Source organism: Herpailurus yagouaroundi, unplaced genomic scaffold, assembly GCF_014898765.1.
Source record: "Herpailurus yagouaroundi ecotype Mexico unplaced genomic scaffold, PumYag 77, whole genome shotgun sequence".
Classification (NCBI taxonomy): Eukaryota; Metazoa; Chordata; class Mammalia; order Carnivora; family Felidae; genus Herpailurus; species Herpailurus yagouaroundi.
Window position 1 is genome coordinate 20,115,194 of NW_024412388.1, and position 23,175 is coordinate 20,138,368.

The following is a 23,175-nucleotide window of genomic DNA, read 5'->3' on the forward strand; positions in this document are numbered from 1 at the left end:
GGAAACATCTAGATGCTTATGTATTTGAATTCCCAACCACAGTATTGAAGCATTAGTTTTGGTGGTGTTGAACAAGATATAGCAGCAATGTCCTCTCCCAGCTTGCAGGGCCTTTGTTCTGATTTTCTGCATCATAGAGTACATATATTCATTGCTCTATACATGGTTTTTCCCTTGGATCTCAAGTAGTACCACACTTATACAAGATGTTTTCATGGTGGTATTTTCATTTTGCAAATGATAAAATCAAGGTTCTGAGGAAGGTTAAGTGACTTGCCCACGGGTTACTGGGTCTGTACCATTGTTTTTTCACAGTAGCTGTTTTTCTATGTGGCATACAGACCTATACGCTTGGGTTTATGTTCATATTGGCCAGGGGCTATCAAAGCTTCAGGTTAATGAAATGCTTTTTATTTTGTAGCCATCCAGTCCAATGGATCAGATGGGCAAGATGAGACCTCAGCCATATGGCGGGACTAACCCATACTCGCAACAACAGGGACCTTCATCAGGACCGCAGCAAGGACATGGGTACCCAGGGCAGCCATATGGGTCCCAGACCCCGCAGCGGTACCCGATGGCCATGCAGGGCCGGGCGCAGAGTACCATGGGCGGCCTCTCTTATGCACAGCAGGTAGATGGTGACTCCAGTTACCTTAACCCTTGTTGCTGTCCATGATCTGGTCTTGAGTTATAGAATCAGAATGTGTCTCTGGCATCTAAATCTCTTGAAAGGAGGATAGACCAACTAACTCACTTGGCCCCAGTAGGCTGCTTACAAGGCCAAGGTTGTGGGTACCATCCCCTGTGTGCTTGAAGGAAAACTCCCTGGCCACAGGCTGTACCGATCTGTGTTCTTTGACCTGGCTGGCCTGCTTGTATTCACTGACTAGTGATCTCTGGGAAGGGGGGAAGAAAGGCAGCAGCTAGGCACCTATCCACAGCTACCAAGAAAAGCCCCTCATGCCCTGAGCCCTGGGGATGGAAAAGACCCTTCACGTTTCCCAAGGCCTTCAGCATATAGCTGATTCAAAACGAATGGTTAGGAGGGACTGGGAATAGAAGAGAAGGGGAAGACCGAACCATGACGATGCTAACAGTGCTGTTAGAAATGCTAAGATTTCCCTCATCTCCTCTTGTCTGGCCATCTGCACCATTATCTTTTTTTGTCATTTTTTTGTTTTGACAGCATTTTCTATCATTTATATTTGAGTAATACTCATACTGAAAATGGTGATGGACAGAATATAAAACCTAACTTTACTTCTAAGACTTTAAAATATGCTCTTAAATATAGAAAATAGGATACTGTCACTTTGGGGTTTTTTGTTGTTTGTTTTATTTTGTTTTCTTTTGTTTGGATTTTTTTTCCAATGAGCAAACGGAGGAAAAGATGGGTAGATATTATTAGGTTGGTTGTTTTTTGTTGTTTTTTGGTTTTGCTTGCTTACCAAATATATCCCCAGTGCCTAGAATCATGCCTCGTACAAGTAAACAGGTAGGCTTTCAGATATTTTTTGAATGAAGACTAAATGAAAAAGAGAGCCCGAGTAGCTTAGAGATTTGCACACAGTCTGGGTTACTAAACCCAGTTTTCAGTTGGCTGAGCCAGGCTGCTGTTGACTATTCGTTGTGGCTAGGGTGCAGATTCCTAGCACTTACAAAAACAGTCTAGGCCATGATAAAAAGAGTAGGTTCATTGGTAAAAACAGCTGCTCTTGAACTCTTGTAAGTTGCTCAAATATTAAATAGTGTAAATTTTCTGTGGATGAATGCATTCTACTTGTAAACAAACCAACTAGTAACCCAGCTTGGCTGTCCTTCCTGGCTCAGTTGAGAGAGGGATGGTAGGAGAAACCATGGGCCTTCTAAGTGGGAGGCTTGGCTTGCCTGCTTTCTATACCCATCCTTAGGGCGTAGCTTCTGACAGAATACCTTTCTTCATCCAGAAGAGTCTGTGCTAAAAGTATCCTTTCCTTTCCTACAGATTCCTCCTTATGGACAACAAGGCCCCAGTGGGTATGGTCAACAGGGCCAGACTCCATATTACAACCAGCAAAGTCCTCACCCCCAGCAGCAGCAGCCACCCTACTCCCAGCAGCCACCATCCCAGAACCCTCACGCCCAGCCTTCCTATCAGCAGCAGCCGCAGTCTCAGCCGCCACAGCTCCCGTCTTCTCAGCCTCCCTATTCCCAGCAGCCATCCCAGCCTCCACATCAGCAGTCCCCGACTCCATACCCCTCCCAGCAATCCACGACGCAGCAGCACCCCCAGAGCCAGCCCCCCTACTCACAGCCACAGGCACAGTCTCCCTACCAGCAGCAGCAACCTCAGCAGCCAGCCTCCTCGACGCTCTCCCAGCAGGCTGCATACCCTCAGCCCCAGTCTCAGCAGTCCCAGCAAACTGCCTATTCCCAGCAGCGCTTCCCTCCACCGCAGGTAAGGCACCTCTGCCTTTCACCCTTCCCTACATGTGACTACAGGCAACTCGGGGATTGGTTGTCCCGAGAACTTTGCCATACAAATTGGTTCTCAAATGTGCACTTAAAAACCAATTAAACTCTGGGTAAACATGCTAACTGGATTGATTGAACTAATAAAGGCATAACCTTAACTGCATAAAAACCTGTACCTTTCCTTACTGATGAAGAAATAGGGCAATGGAAAGTTGCATAGACGGATAAGAAATTAAAGGTAACGGGACTGTTTTTGTTTTTTTATACTAGCATTCAGAACTTGAACATCTAAGTGAGTTTGGTCTTTTTAAATACAGTTGCTTTGGGAGGCTGTACTGTACATTCATTCCAACTGCCATTACATTCTGCTATTGCTCAAGGTATTTCGGACCCCTTCATTTGAAACCGCCATCAGAGCTGACATCACATAGCTTAGAATATTCTCCATGGTGGCAAGTCCTTTCATTTGTTGAAGGTGGATTTGATTTTAGGAAATAGCTAACATTCATTTGTAGTCATGTCTGTGAACAAGGTAGGTGATAAAGCTTAAAAATAACAATTTGGGTTTTATTCTTTAAAAAGCAAAAAAGAGAAGAAATGACCGAGTGGTGACAGATCCACTAAAGATTCTGTGCATTGGTAGCATTATTGGAATGAGTATCTCATCCTAAGGCAATGTCTTTGAAGGAAGCAGGACTCATTTTAATGCAGAGGGATTTTTTTTTTAATTAGTCTCATTCCTTGATACATAAAATTATAGTTAGCCATACTTCAACATTTAACTCGAAGAAACAACACTCTGTGGTGATAAATGGTCAGCAGTGCCATTCAGAAAGAGTCTTACATCCATTTTGACAAGTCCTTTTTTTTTTAATCCAACCAACAACTTTATTTTTTTAATTCCAATTAGTTCACAGTGTTCTATTAGTTTCAAATGTATATTATAGCGATTCATCAATTCCGTACATCACCTGGTGCTCCTTGACATGTGTCTTAAGAGCCACACCTTGTATTTTTCTGCCTTCAGATAATATTGCGGGCAATTGGGCAGTTTCTTGTTCTCACTGGGCCTCTGTGAGACAGCCCCATAGCCCATTAACCATGAAGCAAGCTTGCCTGGTTTATCAGTACCAGGCCTTCACAGCTTTTGTTTTCTTATTTTAGGAGTTATCTCAAGATTCATTTGGGTCTCAGGCATCCTCAGCCCCCTCAATGACCTCCAGTAAGGGAGGGCAAGAAGATATGAACTTGAGTCTTCAGTCAAGACCCTCAAGCTTGCCTGTGAGTATTCTTGCCAGCCTCTAAAAGATGTTGGGGCAGAGAGGAAAGCAAAGAAAACTGGTTTCTGGTTGGGTGTTTTGGTGGTATGACCTAAATAAACAATGAGCTATTCCTTGAATTCAGGTTGAAAATTCTAAATAGGAATTTATGGACTGACCTTGTGGAATGTCTGTTTTGGCTCCCTGCCTGGAGAATAAGTTTGTGATCTCTATTTAGAGTTTTTTTGGTTTGGGGTTTTGTTTTTTAAATCTTGGACTCTGCGGCATGGGCCAGGTGAGGGACAGAGATGATGAAGATGTTGGAAGCACTATGTGCTCTCCACCAAAGGGGAGAGAAGTCTCAGGGATGTTTTCACCTTACTTTTCAGGGCTTAATTGTTAGGTTTTTGTTTCAGTGTTTAGCTAGGAAGTATGATCTGGGGGTGCATTCAGCATGGATTATTGCATTGAGCATAGACTGAGTAAAAGTAGTTTTTCTGGTTGTTTTGTGTGAATAGGTGCTTTTGTCTAGTCAAGTGCTTGGTGCCCAGATGCTTGATTGGTGTTTATGGATGGACCGACTGTATCCTGAGAACAGCAGTACAGTCTGCTGATGAAGAGCTTGGGCTGTGGAGCCATTGTTACTCAGTCTACCTTTTGACTCTGCCACTAACTGTAGCCTTGGGCAAGTCACTTAACCTTGCCATGTCTTAGTTTTTGCATCTGTAAAATGAACCTTAAAGTACCCACTTTGTGGGGTGGTTACTAACGTGAGATAAGTTAAAATAGAGTGCTTATGAATATCTGACCCTACATAAATGTCAGATACGATCATCGTCACTTCTGAGGGCATAGAGACTCTACATGATACCTGAGAGATGGCACCAACTAGTTAACAGTAGACTGGTTCTGGGAACATTTGCCCCAGATCTTAGCTCTGGTGCTATGTGTAGGCAAGTCAGTCAGACTCTGAAAATTAATCTGGGCACAGGAATAAAATGGGCTGCTCTGAAATCTAGTTAAGACAGTAGGTATCAAACCCTCCATGGCAAATCGTGCTTCATTTATTAGTAAATAGGAATTCAGCCACATGTATCTAGATAAAAGTCTTTTGAAATTTTGATTCTACTCAGATTTGAAGCCTGTCTCTTCAGTTATTCTGACTTGGGAGAAAATGGTTTCTGGATCTTTAAGGAAGAGGTAGGAAGCAGGAACTCTGTTCATCATGAAGCCTCTCAGGCTTCCCCTGAAGATCTCTGAGCCATGACCTGAGTAGGGCAAGGTCTGCGGAGTCCCTGGGTACCTGCTGTGCAGGCATCCCAGGCCAGGACAAGTAGCCACTGTCAGATGGGAGTCTGAGACCCTTGACTTTCTCAGTTGAGGAACTGGGTGAGGATGGGTCTGAATAAGGCAGTCCCTTTTTGTTCCCTTTTCACAAACGTCTGTCGCAATCCTTTTCTGCATCCTGAACCTCACTGGAACGTGTTTTTTAACCTGATTCAGTCAGAAATGTGTAACCACTCCCTCATCATCTGTGGTCTGTAGGTAAATCTTGGTGAGGTGCTACTGTGGCAAGAAACCAAATCAGTGGGTTTTTGCCGGTGCTTTAAGTTGCTCCCCGTCAAAAAGTTTCTGCTTGCTCCTAGTAGGCTTTCAACAGAACTGTATTTGTTGTTTTTTAGTCCTGGGAAGCCTAGCATACAAACATGTTGCATGTCTTCTAACGGTTGAGAGCCTTGAGCCAGAGCTTCTGATTTGACCTGCTGAAGGGAGGGTGCTGGCAGCTTTGTGGGCCCAGGGGAGGATTGTTCCTGGGCAGCCTATCACAAGCAGCATTCCCAAGCTCAGGCTTCTACTATAGATTCATCCAAATGGGTCATTTGCTCTGTGGTAGAAGCTCTATGTGGGAGGTGAGCTGGCTGGGTTATTGGCATCTTGTTTGTTGAATTGCTTTTTATCCCTCTGCTACTTGGACTAAGAAACAAAAGGTGGTTATTCTTTGAAATTTTGGTTTGATGCCAGATTTGCCTAGCCAGGCTGGGAAACCGTCACATCTGAAGAAAGGAGAAGTTGGGATTCCCTAGAAGGGGCCCTCTCTTTTCTTAAGCGGTTGTGTCAGGGATCCCTAGGTTTCCCAGTGTATTCCTTCACTCAGCAGATGTCTAGGGGGCACCTCTTTGTGTGTGGCTCCAGAACAGTAGCTAGCAGCTGACTGGAGGGCAGCCTTTCCAGTTTTCCACATCACCCTCTTCGCTCATTCACCTTACCCACTTAGCCTTAAAAGCATTATGATTGTGACCCTTGATTTAAAGACTCATTTTGGTTTCTGATCCTGATTATTACAAAAATTAGATTTTGAGGAGTTTTTGCTCAGCTATTAATGCCAGACCATTTAGCTGCTATTATCCTGATTATGTTATCCCTCTATTTAAAACCTCTCAGTTATTTTTCATTAATCTTAGAATAAAATCCAAAATCCTTAATATTACATAGGCTGCCCCCTCTTCTGATTTAGATCTGGAATGAGGCCTGAGACCTTGCATTTCTAACAAATCACTTGATGCTGCTAGATCAGGGATGGCACTTTGAGAACTTCTGTTTCATCCTTTTTTGCTCTTTGCCTTGCTGTCGACTTCCTCTCAGTTTTTATAAGGCCCCATGCTTTTTTCTGCTTCTGGACCTTTGCACAGACCCTTCCCTTGCCTAATACACATTTCCTCCTAATTCTTGTTCATATTTCAGACTACATATTTAAGATTATTTCCTCAGAAAACTCCTTCCTAATCAAGTGTCAAAACTCAGCTTAAATAACTTCTGCGATGCCCTCACGGACTGAAGTCAGTTTTTATTTAAAAAAACAAAAAACAGGGGCACCTGGGTGGCTCAGTCGGTTAAGTGTCTGACCTAGGCTCAGGTCATGATCTTGCGGTTCACGAGTTTGAGCCCCGCATTGGGCTCTGTGCTGACAGCTCAGAGCCTTCTGTGTCTCCCTCTCTCTCTGCCCCTCCTCCACTCGTGCTCTGTTTCTGTCTCTCAAAAATGAATAAATGCTAAATAAATAAATAAATAAATAAATAAATAAATAAATAAAACAACTCTGCAATATTTAAGACCTATTAAAGATACAAAGAGGGGCTCCTGGGTGGCTCAGTCGGTTAAGTGTCCAACTTCGGCTCAGGTCATGATCTCGCAGTTTTGTGAGTTTGAGCCCCACACCAAGCTCTGTGCTGACAGCTCAGAGCCTGGAGCCTGCTTCCGATTCTGTGTCTCCCTTTCTCTGACCCTTCCCTGCTCACTGTCTGTCTGTCTGTCTTTCAAAAATAAACAAACACTAAAAAAAATTAAAAGATACAAAGAATGACCCTTCCCTGCTCACTGTCTGTCTGTCTGTCTTTCAAAAATAAATAAACACTAAAAAAAATTAAAAGATACAAAGAATGATTCAGCCTGAGGACCCATCGTTAGCAAGCAAACCTTGCTGACATAGGTAAAAGCACCTTATGTAGCTCTCTGAGATCACTTCCCCATCCTTGTACCAAGGGAAACACTATCCAATATCTGAGGTTTCTTTCCTTCATGTCACTAGAGCAATTTGCTGATACCTCTACTTACTTGGGTCTTTTCCACTTGATGGTAAGCTTCTGGAGGGCAGGCACTGTGTTAATGACCTATCTACCCCTAATATCTATCACATGATGCCCCAGACCAGTGGTTCTCTACCTTGGCTGCAGGTCAGAAATGCCTGGGGAACAAACGATCTTTAAAATCCAGTGGCCAGGGTTCAGAGTTCTGAATTGTTTGGTGGGGGGTGGGGCTTGGGCTTTGCTGTGGTTAGAGGCTGTCCCAGGTGACTGTGATTTGCAGCCCTGGTAGAAATCCACTAATCCAAACTGTGTCAGTCAGGTTCCTTTGCTAAAATAGACTGTCTTAGCACCCATGTTTTTTCGTCAGTATCTTTCTCAAGTGTAATTTCAAATTTAAATAAGTGTTACTTATTTAACACAAACTCATGAGGGCTGACTGTCTTGTTCCTTGGCATCCTAGTGCCTGGCATAAAGTAGGCTCCACTGAGCAGCATCTATTATATTGTTCATTCACAAAGTGTATGTCTGACAGGGGACAGCTTGACCATATTATAAGATTGTTGTTTTCACTACTAGGGCAAGGCAGGTATCACAACCTGTTACAGGAAAGCCCAAACTCCATGGTAGAGGATGGATTAATTTATTTGTGCTTCCTGACAGTGGCCTTAGGAAGAAGTGGGGTTAGGGTTTGTCATCTGTCTTGTAAAATAGCAACTACTTCACCTTATGGTAAGAAGGTTCTTGGGGTGCCTGGGTGGCTCAGTTGGTTAAGCATCCGACTTTGGCTCAGGGCATGATCTCACGGTTCATGGTTTTGAGCCCCACATTAGGCTCTGTGCTGACAACTCAGAGCCTGGAGCCTGATTCAGATTCTGTGTCTCCCTCTTTCTCTTTGCCCCTCCCCTGCTGTTTGTTTGTTTGTTTTTTTCTCTGAAAAATAAATAAACATTTAAAAAAAGAGAAGAAGGTTCTTGTAAGGGATGGGTGAACAAGCAAACAAAATGGGTGTGTTTGGGGTTTTTTTAGTTTGGGGCAAAATCTTTAAGGGTCTCGTCTCAAAATTGGTATCTGACTTTTGATTATAATCATTTCTGGGAATGGCTAGGAGTTGCAGCTTTAAAAGCTTCTGTTTGGGGTACCTGGGTGGCTCAGTCGGTTGAGCGTCCGACTTCGGCTCAGGTCATGATCTCGCAGTCTGAGTTCAAGCCCCACGTCGGGCTCTGTGCTGACAGCTCAGAGCCTGGAGCTTGCTTCAGATTCTGTGTCTCCCTCTCTCTCTGCCCCTTCCCTGCTCATGCTCTGTCTCTGTCTCAAAAATAAATAAAAACTTAAAAATAAATAAATAAATAAATAAAAGCTTCTGTTTAAGTGATTCATTCAAGTGTATGTGGTTTCCCTAGAGAATGCTTCCCAATTTTTTTTCTTACTGAGGCACATTTGTAAATTTACATTTTAGTCTTGAAATTTTACTTGGAATACAATTTCCATTCAGCGGTGGAAAATAGATATAGAATTGAAAATCCAGATCTAGAAAGGTTAGCTAGATCAGTGCTTCTCAAACTTTAGCATGCACTAAGAATCATCTGGAGATTAATTAAAACACAGATTACTGACCTCTACCCAGAGATTCTGGGTGTAGAGTGGGACCTAACAGTTTGCATTTCTAGCAAGCTCTCAGGTGGTGCTAGAGTTCTAAAAACCATACTTGAATAATAGTGAGCTTAGGTAGCCCTTCGAAAGGGGAAGAAAAAAATCAGAAGACTAGGAAGCCACAATGGTAACTTGAATAACAATGGTGACTTAAACTGTAGTTTGACTCTTGGTGATCTGGAGGGAAGGCTGTGACTTGAAAAAGGTGGAGAGAAAAGAGACTTGGGAGAAATAGTCTGCCCACAGTTGTGGGCTCAGTGCAGTCTATTCCTGGGGTAGGGCAGCCCTTGCACTGCCAACACCACCCTGGGAGTTCTCCGCTCTGTGGCACTCGTCACTGAAGCCCTTCTAGAAGTTGGCCACCAAATCCCAGTCTACCTCAGAAATGGCTTTTGGATCTGGTTTCCCCCGTCCTACCCATTGCCTTTTTTTTTTTTTTTTTAAGTCCCCTGTTACTTCTCACCTAGTGTCTTCCCCCCAGACTCCCAGCTGTTCTACTTCTTTTCCTTCCAAGTCTGTCCTCATTGTAATCATCTTAAAAAGTCAAATCTGGCAAGTTAACATTACTGCTTTAAAAGCCTCTGGCTACCTGTTGCCTGTAGGTTTAAGGCCAAGTGTGACATTCAAGTTCTTTTGTGATCTGGAGGATGAGAATATTAAAAAAAAAAAAAAAAGTGTGTAAGTTTCCTGTCCCTGGAGTAAAAGCTAGCACACTGTTTGCTGTGGGCATTCTATAGAAGGCAGACAGGCATTAGACAAGGGTTAGACTTTGATGACTTCTGAGGCAGCCTGTGATTCTGAATATGACATGGTTGCTACCCTCAAGGATCCTTCTCTGTTTCATTAGTAAAACAGGTAGAAGAATGTATACCTGAATGTCATAATGGATACTGCCAAGTTTGGTTAAGTCAGTGGTCATTTATGTCTACATAGTTGAGGGAAGACATCATGGCAGAAGTTTAGAATGACCTAGATATGGAGATACTTGGGTGGTTAAAAAAGAAAAGTATAGCCTGAGCAGAGGCCAGGTGGGGGTGGGGTATAGTATAGATGATATTAGGGGGTTGGTCAGGATCCAGCTTCCAGGGGGTGGACAGTAACAGGAAGGAAAGCTAGATTAAAGGGATTAGGACCCTGGTGGGCCAAGTAAGCCATTTGGATTTGATCTTACAGGCCTGCAGACTAGATATGGAATTAGACCAGTAACGTGATAAAACTAATGTTATAAAAAGTAATCCATTCGTGTATAGTGTGGTTTGAAAAGGGGAGAGTCTGGAAGCAAGGGCAGCAGTTAAACTGTTGAAAAAATTCTGGTGAGAGGTGTGGAGTTGTACCCCTTTGTCTCATTTGCATAGCCAAGTAGTCCCATTTATGAGGTATGCAGGAAAAAATGTATAGATCTGAGAGAGAAAGTGGCTTCTACTGGGTAGAAAATTTAATGATCTTGAAGGGTGTGCGGAGAAAGATCTCGTTGACGGAAAAGTTAAAAGGAAAACTCATTTTGGGGGAGAAGTTAAGTTCCATATAGTGAAACTTAAAAAAAAAATACTTATGGGTGCCTGTCTGACTCAGTTGATAGAGTATCCTACTCTTTTTTTTTTTTCTTTTTTAAGTTATTTATTTTGAGAGAGACAGTGTGAGTTGGGGGAGGGGCAGAGAGAGAGAGAGAGAGGGAGACAGAGAATCCCAAGCAGGCTCCGCACTGTCAGTGCAGACCCTGGCATGGGGCTCGAACCCATGAAACTATGAGATCATGACCTGAGCTGAAACCCAAGAGTCGGACACTTAGCCAACTGAGCCACCCAGGCACCCAGAGCATCCTACTCTTGATCTCAGGATGGTGAATTCAAGCTCCACGTTGGGTGTGGAGCCTACTTAAAAAACAAGACAAAAACATATGCTGAGTTGCTAGCTGGAGAGAGGAGACTGCAACTTGGGAAAGAGCTGAGACTAGATAGAATTGGAGAGCTGTGTGTATAGTGATTAACAGTTAAACTGTGGCCTGAAGGAGGCCTCCCAGCCCATGGCTTATGGGGAGAAGAGTCAGATGGAGCCCTGGACAATGCCTGCAGTCATCTGGTAGAAGCGCCCAGCAGATAGCTGGTGAGCTCTGAGTAGGACCAGGATTGTGTCATATTTATGGAAGCCAAAGGCAAGGGGGAATGGTCCACATCGAATTTATATTTCAAGGAATATAAAGTGGGATCTGTCATGAAGCAGGTTATTGGGATCCTTTTTAGGTGTGGAGAGGACCTGGTTTCTGAGGGCTGGAGGAAAAGGAAATTCAGGGAAAGGTATAAAGGTAAAGAACACTCTTGAAAGGTGTTGGGGGGTGGGGGCGGTGACAGCTGAATCAGCCCAAATTCCTCCACTTCATGTGAAGACCCGCATGTGTATACTGTAGATAGGAAGAAGGTTGAAGATGCTGGCAGAATATTAGGAGGGTGTAAACAGACTTATCTCTCAAGAGTTGTGAAAAAAAAGGCATCAAGGGCACTCACTGGGTTAGCTCACAAAGGACACTGTACCCTTGACTGGAGAAGTCTTAGAGGCCAGTGTTGAAGAGCTGGATCATACTTGTTTCTTCTCATTAGGTAGGAATGGAGGTTATGGATGCTGGGAATGAGGTGGAGAATAGGATTAGGATTTTTAATGTCTGTTAAGTTATGTACAGATTTTTTTTTTTAATCACCTGGGTTTTCAAGCCCTTTTTAAGACTTTACTTAATAACACTATAGCTATTAGCACTCATGTTTTACTACTGTCAGACTGCTCGGAGCTTGGGTTACAGTGATCTAGAAAGAAGAAATGGGAGGGAACTACGTTGTTTCTGTAGCATCCAGATCTTAAGACGGTAGGAGTGAGGCCAGGAAAGGAGCTATAGGCAATACCAATCCTCCTAGAAGAGCAGGAATTGAAATGTAATGAGTAACCACTCCTTTTTTATGTTAGAAGAAACTAAGGGTCAGAACTAGGATTTGAATCCAGCTCTCTCTGATATTTCAGATGAAATATTTCCTCTAGCATCCCACACAGCAGAAGAAAGGCTTGGAGAATCTGAATTTCTCTCTTCAAGTTTAACCAGAAGCCTCAACCCCTTTGTCGTTTAACATTTACCAGGCTTGTCCTGAAAGAATTGCCATTTCACTTCTGTTTTTCCAGACCTCCTTGTCATGGAGCACCGATGAGTTGTGAAAAGGGCAGCTGGGGGGGGGAGGGAGGGGTGGGAGAGGGAACATGCCCAAATTGATAGGGCGCAGGGTTGCTGGAGGAAGTAACCAACTAGGGAATTGCCTCAAACAGTGGGAAGTTGACTCAAATTTGGTTCTTTTGTTCCCCTTGACTTAGATGGGAGCAAACCCTGTTTGTGCCTTTCTTCTTAGAGAACAGTGTCCTGATTAATGGTGATGTTAATCAGAGCCTTGCTACTGAAAAAATGTGGTCCTGTATCTAGCAACACAGGCATCACCCGGGAAATTGCTTAGAAATGCAGGTTCTTGGGTCCCACCCAGCTTTATTGAATCCAACACTGTTAACAAGATCCCCAGGTGATTCATTTATCTAATGGTTTAGAAACAAGGAGTTAGGGGGACTCCTGAGTAACTCAGTCGGTTGAACGTCTGGTTGACTCTGGATTTTGGCTCAGGTCATGATCTCATGGTTCCTGAGATTGAGCCCTGAGTCTGGCTCTATGCTGACAGTGCAGAGCCTTCTTGGGATAATCTGTCTCTCCTGCCTCTCTCTGCCTCTTTCTTTCTCTCTCTCTAAATAAATAAATAAACATTAAAAGAAAAGAAGCAGCAGCAGCAGCAAGGAGTTAGACCCTGAGAACTGAGAGTAAAATTTTCAAATGAAATGTCAAGCTTGGGGACTTTGGAATACATGAATTTTACTGACTGTGTCCAGTAAACTGTAAATAATCTCTGAGTGTGTGGGGTGGGAATGGAAGACCACCACCCGTTGTTTTGTGGTGCTTTGGGGGCCCTGGCTCTCCATGCCTACAGGCCAGACCCCATTCATTGTGGGACCAGCCACAGCTCCCAGCATACCTGTGTAGCCTCGTCCCCAGCCACTCAGGTGTGCCTCAAACTCCTCACAACTCCCAGTCCTTCCTGCCAGTGTCTTCTTGCTTCCGATGACTGCCCAGTCACCTTCCCTTCTCTCTCTTTAATGCCTGGCAAACTCCTACTTTGGCTTCAAAACCTAGCTGCAATACGTTCTCTGGGACTTTTCCCGATTTCTTCATGGTGGCCTGGGACCTCTGCTCAGGGACCAGGTCTGCGTGTAGCACCTGTGCGAGGCAGCTCCTCGGTACACCTGTGCTGAGCAGCCCTGGGCTCCTGCTGCCCACGTGAGCTCGGGGGCCAGCGTTTTGTCATCTGTGTTTACTGGGGGGAGTGACAGAAATCCTCTGAAGGCTTAAAAAAATTGGAATGCTTGAAGGATTAAAATTTTACACTGTGTTGCCTTTTGTCACATTTCATGGTGAAAGGAAACAGGCCAACAGTTTTTGCCTAGGCTTTTGATGGCTTATTTTCAAGGGGCTGACAAAAATGCCACTAGCACTTTCGGTACTCAGAGAAGCTGGGCTTTTCTGAGGTTGGTGACCTGTTTTCTTTATATCTGACTGTGTGTGCTTGCTCCCCTTGAATTGTAGCCCAGGTGCTCTCAAAAAGTCTCAGAAAGGAAATCCCCACCCCCTCCGTCATATCTGCCCAGACTGCTCAGAGCAGCGTGTACCATGTGCAAGTAGCCGCCCCTTCTCTAGAACGCCTGTTCTCTGGCAGGGCTAGCCAATCTGCTTCTCCATCCCAGTCACGCTGCTCCGGCCCTGATACTGCCTGGTGCCTGCCGGAGCCTGTGCTGCTTGCAGCACATTACTGTATGCTTGTTCCTGGGCCCATTTCCTGTTTCTATTCTAGTCGCTGGTGGCTCAGCTCTGCTTCCTGCCTGTGTGTCTCACACAGATTCCTCTTGCTAGTACCTTTTGTTTTCTTCGGAACAACTTCAGTCTGAAAACTAACTGAGCCTTACTTCTAGTGTGATGGCTCCTGGGGTCAGTACCCTATGGAGGACTGGCAGGAAGTACCTCCTTCCCACCAAGCATACTATACCTGTTGGATTTGACCTTGTTCTTCAGTTGGTCCCCAGTCTTGCTACAGGAAGCTGGTGGCTCATTGCTTAGACCAGAAATTGCTATAAGAAGATGAGCTGGGATCTTTTGCAGCCAAACTTGTCTTCACTCCTCAGCTGCACAGGGTTGTCAGGACTGGTTCTTTTTTTTACCTGGCACTTAAAAGCATTTCCTGCTGCTGCCAAAGACACTTTGTAGCCCTTTCTAGCCCAAACCTCCCCCCTCTAAAATCCAGAGAATACTTATATGGGGTTGGGCAGGTAATGCTATCCTCAGCAGAGTAATAGCTTGCAGAGAGTATAGAGATGGAAAGAAAGCATGTGCTGACTCAACCTTCTGTCCTGTGTAAGCAGTTCAACACCCCCACCCCCACCCCAGGGTTAGAGTGGGAGGGAGAAAGTGCAGGGAGGTTGTTAAAAAAAATTAAAGAAATGAAGAAGTGAAGGAGATTGTTCTGGACAAATGTATTTTAATGCTCTAATGCTCCTCCATCTTGCCCATTTTCCCCAGAAGATGCTGGCTTAGCAGAGAGTAGGCCTTGTGAATAATTCTATTCTCCTCTCTCCTTCATAACAACTCTTTTGGGATCATCTGGTAATCCTGTGTCAGATCAAGTGGTTTCTACACTGAACCCTAGGCCTAGGTATATTTAATAGAGAGGAATTTAATGCAGGGAATTGGGCTTACAAACTTGCTAGGAAGGTTGAGGAAGCATGCTCTAGGCTTGTCCTCCAGAAGGAAATTCCTACCTTTGAGCCACTATCAGATTAAATGCCCTAAGTCTGCTATCCAGGGATCAGTGAGCTGGAGTCAAGAAGGAGCTGCTGCTGCCGCCAGAGCCAGCATCCAGTTTACTGGAAGAGGAAGCCAAAATGCTGCTGCAGAAACAAGTGAAGGAGACGGAAATATGGTCTCTGCCATACTTTGATCTAACCTCGAGTTTGCTCCTAATTAGGAGAACCTGAACTATATCTAAACCCATCCACAAGGGATCCTGGGAAATTCGGTTTTTAGCTTTTTAACCTCTATAATTAGGAAAAGAGTAGAATGGAGACAGCATGAGCTAGGCCACAGAATATTCACCACACTAACACAAACACTACCCCTCCCCCTTACCCCCACTTTACATATGAGGAACCTAAGGCCCAGAAAGGGTAAAGGACTTGCCCAAGGTCATTCAGTAAATGAGAACATTGGGTTCCTGACTCCCATTCCAGTGTTTTTACTATTAGGACCTGTTTTTACTATTAGGAGTTTTTACTAAACTCCTCTAAAGGATCAGTTTAAAAAAAAAAAACAAAAACCTCCTTTAAGAGAAGGAAGAATACCATAGTCTCTTCTTTGGAGAAAAGGAAGGAAGAGGTATGTAGAGATGCGGGGTTGAGATTTCTAGGCAAAGGTAGTGATACTATACAGCTTCTGGATTTAGGTCTACTCTCCAGGAAGATGTAGGAAATATTCTGATAGGAAGAAACCTCAAAAACTAGAATTTCCTGCAATTCCTGAGTCAACATATGGATGAACTCAGTTGCCTTGGTGACCATGGCTCTCTTTCACCCCCACCCCACTTCCCTTTCTCTCCCATTGGTACATTTATAACGTTCTGCAAGCTGTTTGGACGATTACCTCAGTGAAGTACATGCCCTGGCTTCTGCCATTGTCCTTCTCCAAGAAGACCAACAAAATCAGAAATCCAGCCCCCAGATGTGTGATTGCCAAGCTGTTTCTCATCTGTCCTTGGGGCAAGGGGGGTGTTGGGCTTTTTGGACAAGAAATAAACCAAGTTGGGGGTGCCTGGGTGGCTCAGTCGGTTGGGCATCCGACTTCAGCTCAGGTCATGCTCTCACAGCTCGTGAGTTTGAGCCCCACACCGGGCTCTTTGCTGACAGCTCAGCCTGGAACCTGCTTCAGATTCTATGGTCTCTGCCTCTCACTGCCCCTCCCCAACTTGTTCATGTTCTCTCTGTCTCTCTCTCTCTCTGTCTCTCTCTCTCTCTCAAAAATAAACATTAAAAAAAAAAAAAAAGAGGGGCATCTCGGTTAAGCATCCGACTTTGGCTCAGGTCATGATCTTATGGTTCGTGAGTTCGAGCCCCGTGTCGGGCTCTGTGCTGACAGCTCGGAGCCTGGAGCCTGCTTTGGATTCTGTGTCTCCCTCTCTCTGTCCCTCCCCTGCTCACACTCTGTCTCTCTCCCTCTCAAAAATAAATAAACATTAAAAAAAATAATAATAAAAATAAATAAATAAATAAAAAAGAAATAAACCAAGTCTTCCTAGAAATGCTATAATTTAGAACCATGAGGGCCTCCCCCTCCAACCGGACACCAGAGTGAAAATCTGTTCTGGCAAACTTGGTCCAGAGGGGAGGACCCCTGGGTATGGAGCTGTGTTAACATACCTGATAAATCAAGCATAGAATTAGTTCTGTTGTCTTTTTCTTCATATTTCTAAGATATTTGGTGTTCAACCTTTGGGGACCGGTGCTTACTCTCTTGCTCCATCCACTTCCACAGCCTGAACCTGTTCTTTCTTCCCCACCTGCTGTCAGCATGGAATTGGCTGGTATTGTGACATAGTCTCTGATTTCCGTGAGGTGTAGCTCACCTCCAAGCTGCTAGCTTGCTTCCCCATTTGACCTTTCCCAAGGAAACTAAGAAGCCATGTCTTGTTGAAAGTGGAAACTAAGAGTGGAAGGCTCAAGCTGAGAGTCAGAGAACCTGTCCCTTAAGACCAGCTTTCATGTGGAAGGAATATTGAATATTATTTACTGAGATAAGTGAAGGTAATTTCCTGACATTCTGGGGAAGGTAGGTGAAGAATTAAGTTCCAAATAAATGGGATCAGTGTCAGAAGAACTGTTATTAGGACTATTTGGTTGTGGGGCTCCTGGGTGGCTCAGTCGGTTAAGTGTCCGACTTCAGCTCAGGTCATGGTCTCCCAGTTTGTGAGTTTGAGCCCCAATTCGGGCTGTCACGGAGCCTGCTTCAGTTCCTCTGCCCCTCCCCTGCACGCATGTGTGCTCACGCACTCTCTCAAAAATAAAAATAAATATTTAAATTTAAAAAAAGAATATTTGGTTGTTTTCCCGCCTCATCTTCTACTTTCAGAATTTGACTGTGTCTCTCCCCATGTTCAGAGTTCTGGTTTTCAGGCCTTTGGGATAGATGGCTGGCTGTCTTTTCTGGGTAAAGATGCTGTCCATTTTCCTACTCTCAGATCTGTTTGTTCCCTATCGTCCCCCAAATCTTTAGATTTTATCTAGTAGGCCATGGTAGAGAAGACCACTGGCAAATATAAATTTAGGGGGTTTTAATACCAAACCGAGGAGGCCTTGGAGCTCCCTAGACCTTGGTCTAAGCTGTGTGCAGCACAGTGCCAGTCTTGCCTTCCCTAGTTATGCACTTTGTATCCTTGCTTGCTTTCTGCTTGAGGTGGAAGCCTGAGGCCACACCCCTTCTCCCTTACACTTTTTTTTTTAATTTGAGAGACAGACAGACAGACAGACTCTTAAGCGGACTCCACACAGCCTCCGCCCTTGGGATTATGACCTGAGCTGAAATCAAGTCAACTCGCTCAAACCGACTGAGCCACCCAGGCACCCCTCCCTTAACACTTCTCCTTTCTAGAACTCTGCCTTCTTTTCTGTGCTTCTTTGCTCTTCCCTCCCCTACCCGCTCCTTGCTCAAGTTCTAGGATTTCAGCTGATGATCATGGTAGAACAAGGTCTATGTGGTTGGCTTTCCTGACAGGAAATGCTTAACTTGGGGGAAAGTAGGGAGTTCCTAACTTCTTTGCTTTCTCAAACTTTACAGCACTTGTTTCCTGCTGGGATTAGAACAGCCCTATTCCATAAATATGCACTGTTCTTGACTGCTCTAACTCAGGCCCAGCTCTGACCCAGTTTCATTTTTTTTTTTCAGATTTGAGTCCGTTAGCTAGTGACCCTTAAAACCCTGTACATTTTTGGCCAAGAGGTGATTTCTGACTAGATAAGACATTCTCTCCTGGCCCAAGTGAGAAAGAAGCCTTTTCAGGGGAGGGGTATGTGTCCAAAGGCTGGTCAGGTAGGTAACATGGTATTATACAGGCCTGGTGGGGACTGTGACACATTGGAAAACAAGTTAGCTCGCTACCCTATGGGAGTTCTAGGATCTGTTTTTTTCACAAGTTGGGAAACTGGAGTTTTGTGGGTTTTTTTTTTTTTTTAAGTTTATTTGTTTATTTTGAAAGAGAGAGTGTGTGCATGGGAGGGGCAGAGAGAGAGAGAGAGTGGGAGAGAGAATCCCAAGCAGACTCCTCACTGTTAGCGCAGAGCCTGACATGGGGCTCGATCTCAGGACCGTGAGATAATGACCTGAGCCAAAATCAAAAGTTGGACACTTAACTGACTGAACCACCCAGGTGCCCCGGGTTTTTAGTATAAAATCTTGGGATTATTAGAAGAGTCTATATGGGAGTGTCAGGCAGTGGGTTAAAAGGTTCTCTGGCACCTGTGGGTCTGTCCCTGCAGCTTCTTGTGGACTACCCATGTAGTTTTGGCTCCCTTGGAGCTGGTATTTAGAATTTTTGTGGGGGTGGGGGCCAGCTGTGGGGAATGCCATCTACCCATTGCCGGCTCTCCTTGTGTTTGGTGTTTGTTTTATTGGTTTGGGGAGGGGGAAGTGCAGGGGAGATGTTGAGCAGAAGCACTCAATGTGATTAAACCTCTAGCCGAGCAGATCTGTGGGAGCAGAATATCGACCCCTGGAAAATCAATGGCTGCTGCAGTGGCCCGGGCTGCTGTTTGCAGGGGCTCCCGCCGCAGGAGTGCAGGCAGCCCCACAGTCTCTCTTCCCCCCTTTTTCGCCTCAGAAACGCCCTCGGCCCCCACCCAAAGGGTCAGAACTACCTCAAGAGATTTTGCTGAGGTGGATTAGAACGGCAGGTTCTTGTATTTTTGTAATTAGATTGAAATTTCTCCAGTGACACAGAGCCCCGCCTCCCGGCAGCCTCCTTTCCAGGCGTTCCTTCTCTGCACTGCAGTTCTATCAAGAGCTCTTACCCAAGTGGCCAGGGCCTATTCGGGGTTGTACTTGGCAGTTTTAGACAGGAGAGTTCATTCCCCTGATGCCGGCACCCAAGAGTCTCTCCCTCCATCTAGAGATCTAGAGCTCGGTCGGGTATGGGATTACTGTGGGAGTGAAGGTTAAACGAAAGAGAGAAGACAGAGAGACTGGGTCTAAAGAGGATGCTTTTGAGTAGATTGGTTCATTGAGTAACATTTATGAAACATGTTGTCTTTTGTGTGCCTGACATTTTTCTGGTTACTAATAACATAAGAGGGTATAGCCTGGTCCTGCTCTGGTCCCACAGGCAGATTCAACACAGTGCTATCAGTCTTGCCGCACTGGGTCAAGGGGAACCCTTGGAGGGACTCTGAGCATCGCCCGCGGGGTGAGAGTGAAGGGCCAGAGAAGTTGTGCTGGGACTGTGTAGGCTTTGTCCCCACGAAGCTATTCTTATCTTTGAAGTCTCCAAGCCAAAAAATAAATGATTTTAGTCCATAGTTGCTGCACCTATAGCTTCAAGTAATTGGTTTTCCCACCCAGTTCTCTGGTGGCTGGGAAATGGGCCACCCGGCTGTGTGAGAGGAGAGCTCTGGTGCCCCCCTGTTGGAGAACAGCTGTGGTCAGGGGGTTGAAGCTTGCTTGCCTGCAGGTCTGGGTGAGGGTTTGAAATCGCCTGAGATGAGGCCATCTAGAGGCCAGGCATGTTTTGACTTCTCTCTCTGGGCCACACCCCTGTGCTTGATAACATTTTTAGAGCACATGCAGTATGAATACCTGCAGAGACCAGATACCTTCATGGGACTCAACTTCCTGCTGGTCTCCCTGGAGTCTCAGTCACACTGTCCTTCCTCCTACCCCCTGTACATTAAGTACCCCTCTAAGGGCCCAGAGGTGAGAAGAAGTACCATACCCTTTAGTGTAGCAATAGTAAGTTTAAATTAAGAGAGTTCTAGATGAAAGGGCCAATTTGAAATAAGCCATGAAAGAAGGTCTAGAAAGGAAGGTCTCTTCTAGGAAGAGCGGCTAGGAACGAGGGGAGTGTGAGGCATTGCAGACTAGTAGAGCTAGCTTAGCTAGTTTTAGTCTTCCCTTCTACAGAGGAGCCAGGCAAGGCCTAGTGAGGTTAACTTGTTAGAACCATGGAGGTAGGCACTCAGCATGTCCAGAGACAGGTTGTCGCCAGGCTTTTTGTGGAGCGTGGAGCATCGCCTCTCATGGTGGCAAGCTTCCCCTTTCCAGTAGAAAGAGTGCATGCTCTGGAATCAGAGGGCTGTGGGTTTGAACTCCACTGCTTCTGTTTAATAGCTCTCTGTCCTTGGGCAAGTCATTTCACTTCTGAGCTCCTGCTTTGGTAAAATGGGGAGGATGCCTGCATCAGAAGACGGTTGCCAGAGTTAAATGTGAGTCAGCCATGTACCTGAGGGTTAGACACACGAGAGTCCCATATTTGTATCAGTTGTGCTTCCCTTCCCACAAGGAGACTTGCTTTATTCCTCTTTCCAGCATCCTTTGAATTTGGAGATTTGGTCTCCTTGAGCTTTATTTATGACTTCTGAAGTGTATATATAGGGAGTTTCCCTGTGGAGGTGGGCTCCTGAAAAGCATTCTGGAGACCAGAAGAGTTCTGACTCTCCTTTACCGTGCATTCCCCACCTGGCAGCCCAAAGGTACCAGGAAGAAATGTCCCCTTATCTCCAGAACAATAGCCTATTGTGAGGGAGTTCAGTGTTGGGTTTTGGGAAACTTGGGGTAGGGGTTAGGTAGGAAATCAAGTTCTCTTAGCCTTTCCCAAGAGCAGTTTCTGCCATTCCAAACAGTGGGTGTAGTTCAAGCAGGAGATGGTGTTTGGTCCTAAGCTAAAACTATGGTGCCAGCCTCTCTGCCTTTCCTTTCACCTTGTTAATCCCTGCTTAGCCCCTGACTTGAAAGTACCACCACTATGAGGCACCTGGGTGGCTCAGTTGTCAGTTAAGCATCCAACTTCGGCTCAGGTCATGATCTTGTGGTTTGTGAGTTCGAGCCCCGTGTCAGGCTCTGTGCTGACAGCTCGGAGCCTGGAGCCTGCTTCAAGTTCTGTGTCTCCCTCCCTCCCTCCCTCTCTCTCTCTCTCTCTCTCTCTCTCTCTCTGCCCCTCCTCCACTCTCACTCACTCGCTCAAAAATAAACATTAAAAAAAAAAAAAAAGTACCACCAGGATTAAGAGGCAGCTTGTTCTGTGTATTGATTCGTTCTTGGCATTTCAGCCACCACCAGCTAGCCTGCTCTCTGGGCAGGGATGGCAGCTCGTCTGTTGGACTGTTGACCACTCATTGGAACAAGGGCAGAGTTTTGTAACTCTGGAATCCCTACCAGTCTGGGGTGGGTCAGATCACCCTTTCTTCCATTTAGCAAATACTGAGGAAAAGAGAACCTACAACTGAAGCTTTATTATACTGAATATCTTTTAGAAGCATTTGAGGTAGCTTCTTTTCCCCTGACACTTGACAATTAAGTTGCTTAAGGAAGTCTTTATGAAAAACCAGGTCTCCCCCAAAACTCACTTGCCTTAAGTAGTTCCTATATAATTAAGTTTGCCATACTCCATTTTCCTTGAAGTTTGTCCAGGCTGTTGCCTCCTTCCCTGCTGTCTGCCTTTCTTCAAGAGTCAGGTCTCCCAGCCTTTTCTGTGTTCTTCAGGATTTCCTCCCATTCTCCAGCATGGGAGCAGCCTCCCGCCGTGGCCATGGATCTGTTAGGTATGCTGCCGGAAAAACACTTGACAAATGCCAGTGCAGATTTGGTCATTTCAGGCTGTGCATTTTCATTCAAGGAAAAGTCATTTAAGTGAATGTGGCTGAATTTCAAGGTTCCCCCCACCCCCACCCCAACATACACACCCTGTAAGTATGTGTATGGGATTTACCTGGTTCTCTTGGTGGGTGGTTTCCTCGCCAGTAGTCTGCACAACTTGGCAAAAGCACTCCTCAACTGAAAGAAGACGAGAACTCCATCTGGGGGTTAACAAAAGCTCCATTTCTCAAGGATTCAGCCAAATTTGAGAGAAAACCCTGAATCTGAGCATTTCCACGAGCCTGTACTTCAGACTTGCCTGTTGATGTTATTTAATCCGCACAGCAAAACGAACTGATGTCATCCTCAGGCTCTGTCAGGAGATTGTTTGAGTCCCCCCCCCCCCTCCTCTAACCCTAATCTGGTATCTTCCTGCTTTGAAAATGTACTTCATCAGACAGCCAATTCATGTTAGAGCTTGCAGCCCTTCCTGTGAGAGCACTGGCTGGCCTCCCCCCACACACCCCCCAGTGAGGTATGGACTGTGTGATTTCAGGCATGGTTTTGTTGTGGTGTGAAGAGAAGGTGTTAGCTGCCGAGTTCTGTTTGTCAGCAGAGCCTGACAAACCCATGCTGGCACTTGCTGGGGCTGGGCAACCAATCACAGCTGGAACGGTTATCGTCATGGAGTCCCTATGGGCTTCCTCTATCAGGTCACATCCCAAAATAACATTGGGCAGTATTTCAAGTGAAGAAACGAAGGCTTTCGGGGCTGTAGCCAGCCTGGAGTGTGAGATTTTGTGTGAAATACTTGGACCTGCTCCAGCGCTTTTGATCTGCATGGTAGATGAGCAATAAAATGCATGAAACACGTTGGAAACACGTGAGGAAATTCTCCCTGGCCCTGCTGCTTCCTTGGAACTGGCAGGGCACTGAGTGGGCTGATCCTTACCTCCCATCTCTCAGCAGGATTATGCTTGGAAGATAGCTAACCTGGGGAAAGAGATCTTTCCACTTAAGGGGCATTGCTACAATTCTTTCAGTAGACCTCCTGGAAGGTACCTGTTAGGTGGGCCCTTTTGGAAGAACTGAGACCCTGAGTTTTGAAATGCTAAAAGCGGCCCCCACCAGGGTGAATAGGGGCTTAGGCTGATTGAACTTTGTCTGTGTGATAGGTGTGTTGTAGAAAGTCGAACTTGTTCGGCACATTGAGGTCTGACTCAACAACCAGACATCCGGCTTTTTGTGGAACAAAAGACCTGAAAAACTGGCT

At 45.4% G+C, this 23,175-nt stretch overlaps 1 protein-coding gene and 1 long non-coding RNA gene across 4 annotated transcripts in view; one reads left to right on the forward strand and one right to left on the reverse strand.

The window, feature by feature from the left end:
* Positions 1–23,175, forward strand: part of ARID1A (AT-rich interaction domain 1A) — a 69,321-nt gene that overhangs the window by 25,088 nt on the left and 21,058 nt on the right. For all 3 annotated transcript variants that reach the window (XM_040466017.1, XM_040466011.1, XM_040466027.1), the window contains exons 2-4: positions 422–634; positions 1,988–2,440; positions 3,622–3,738. In XM_040466017.1, the coding sequence (XP_040321951.1) occupies positions 422–634; positions 1,988–2,440; positions 3,622–3,738 (783 nt within the window). The remainder of the gene's footprint in view (positions 1–421; positions 635–1,987; positions 2,441–3,621; positions 3,739–23,175) is intronic.
* Positions 11,690–14,129, reverse strand: LOC121023863 (uncharacterized). The gene is made up of 2 exons (XR_005787524.1): positions 14,065–14,129; positions 11,690–11,846 (listed from the first exon to the last, which is right to left on the reverse strand). It is a non-coding gene; the product is annotated as an uncharacterized LOC121023863 (long non-coding RNA).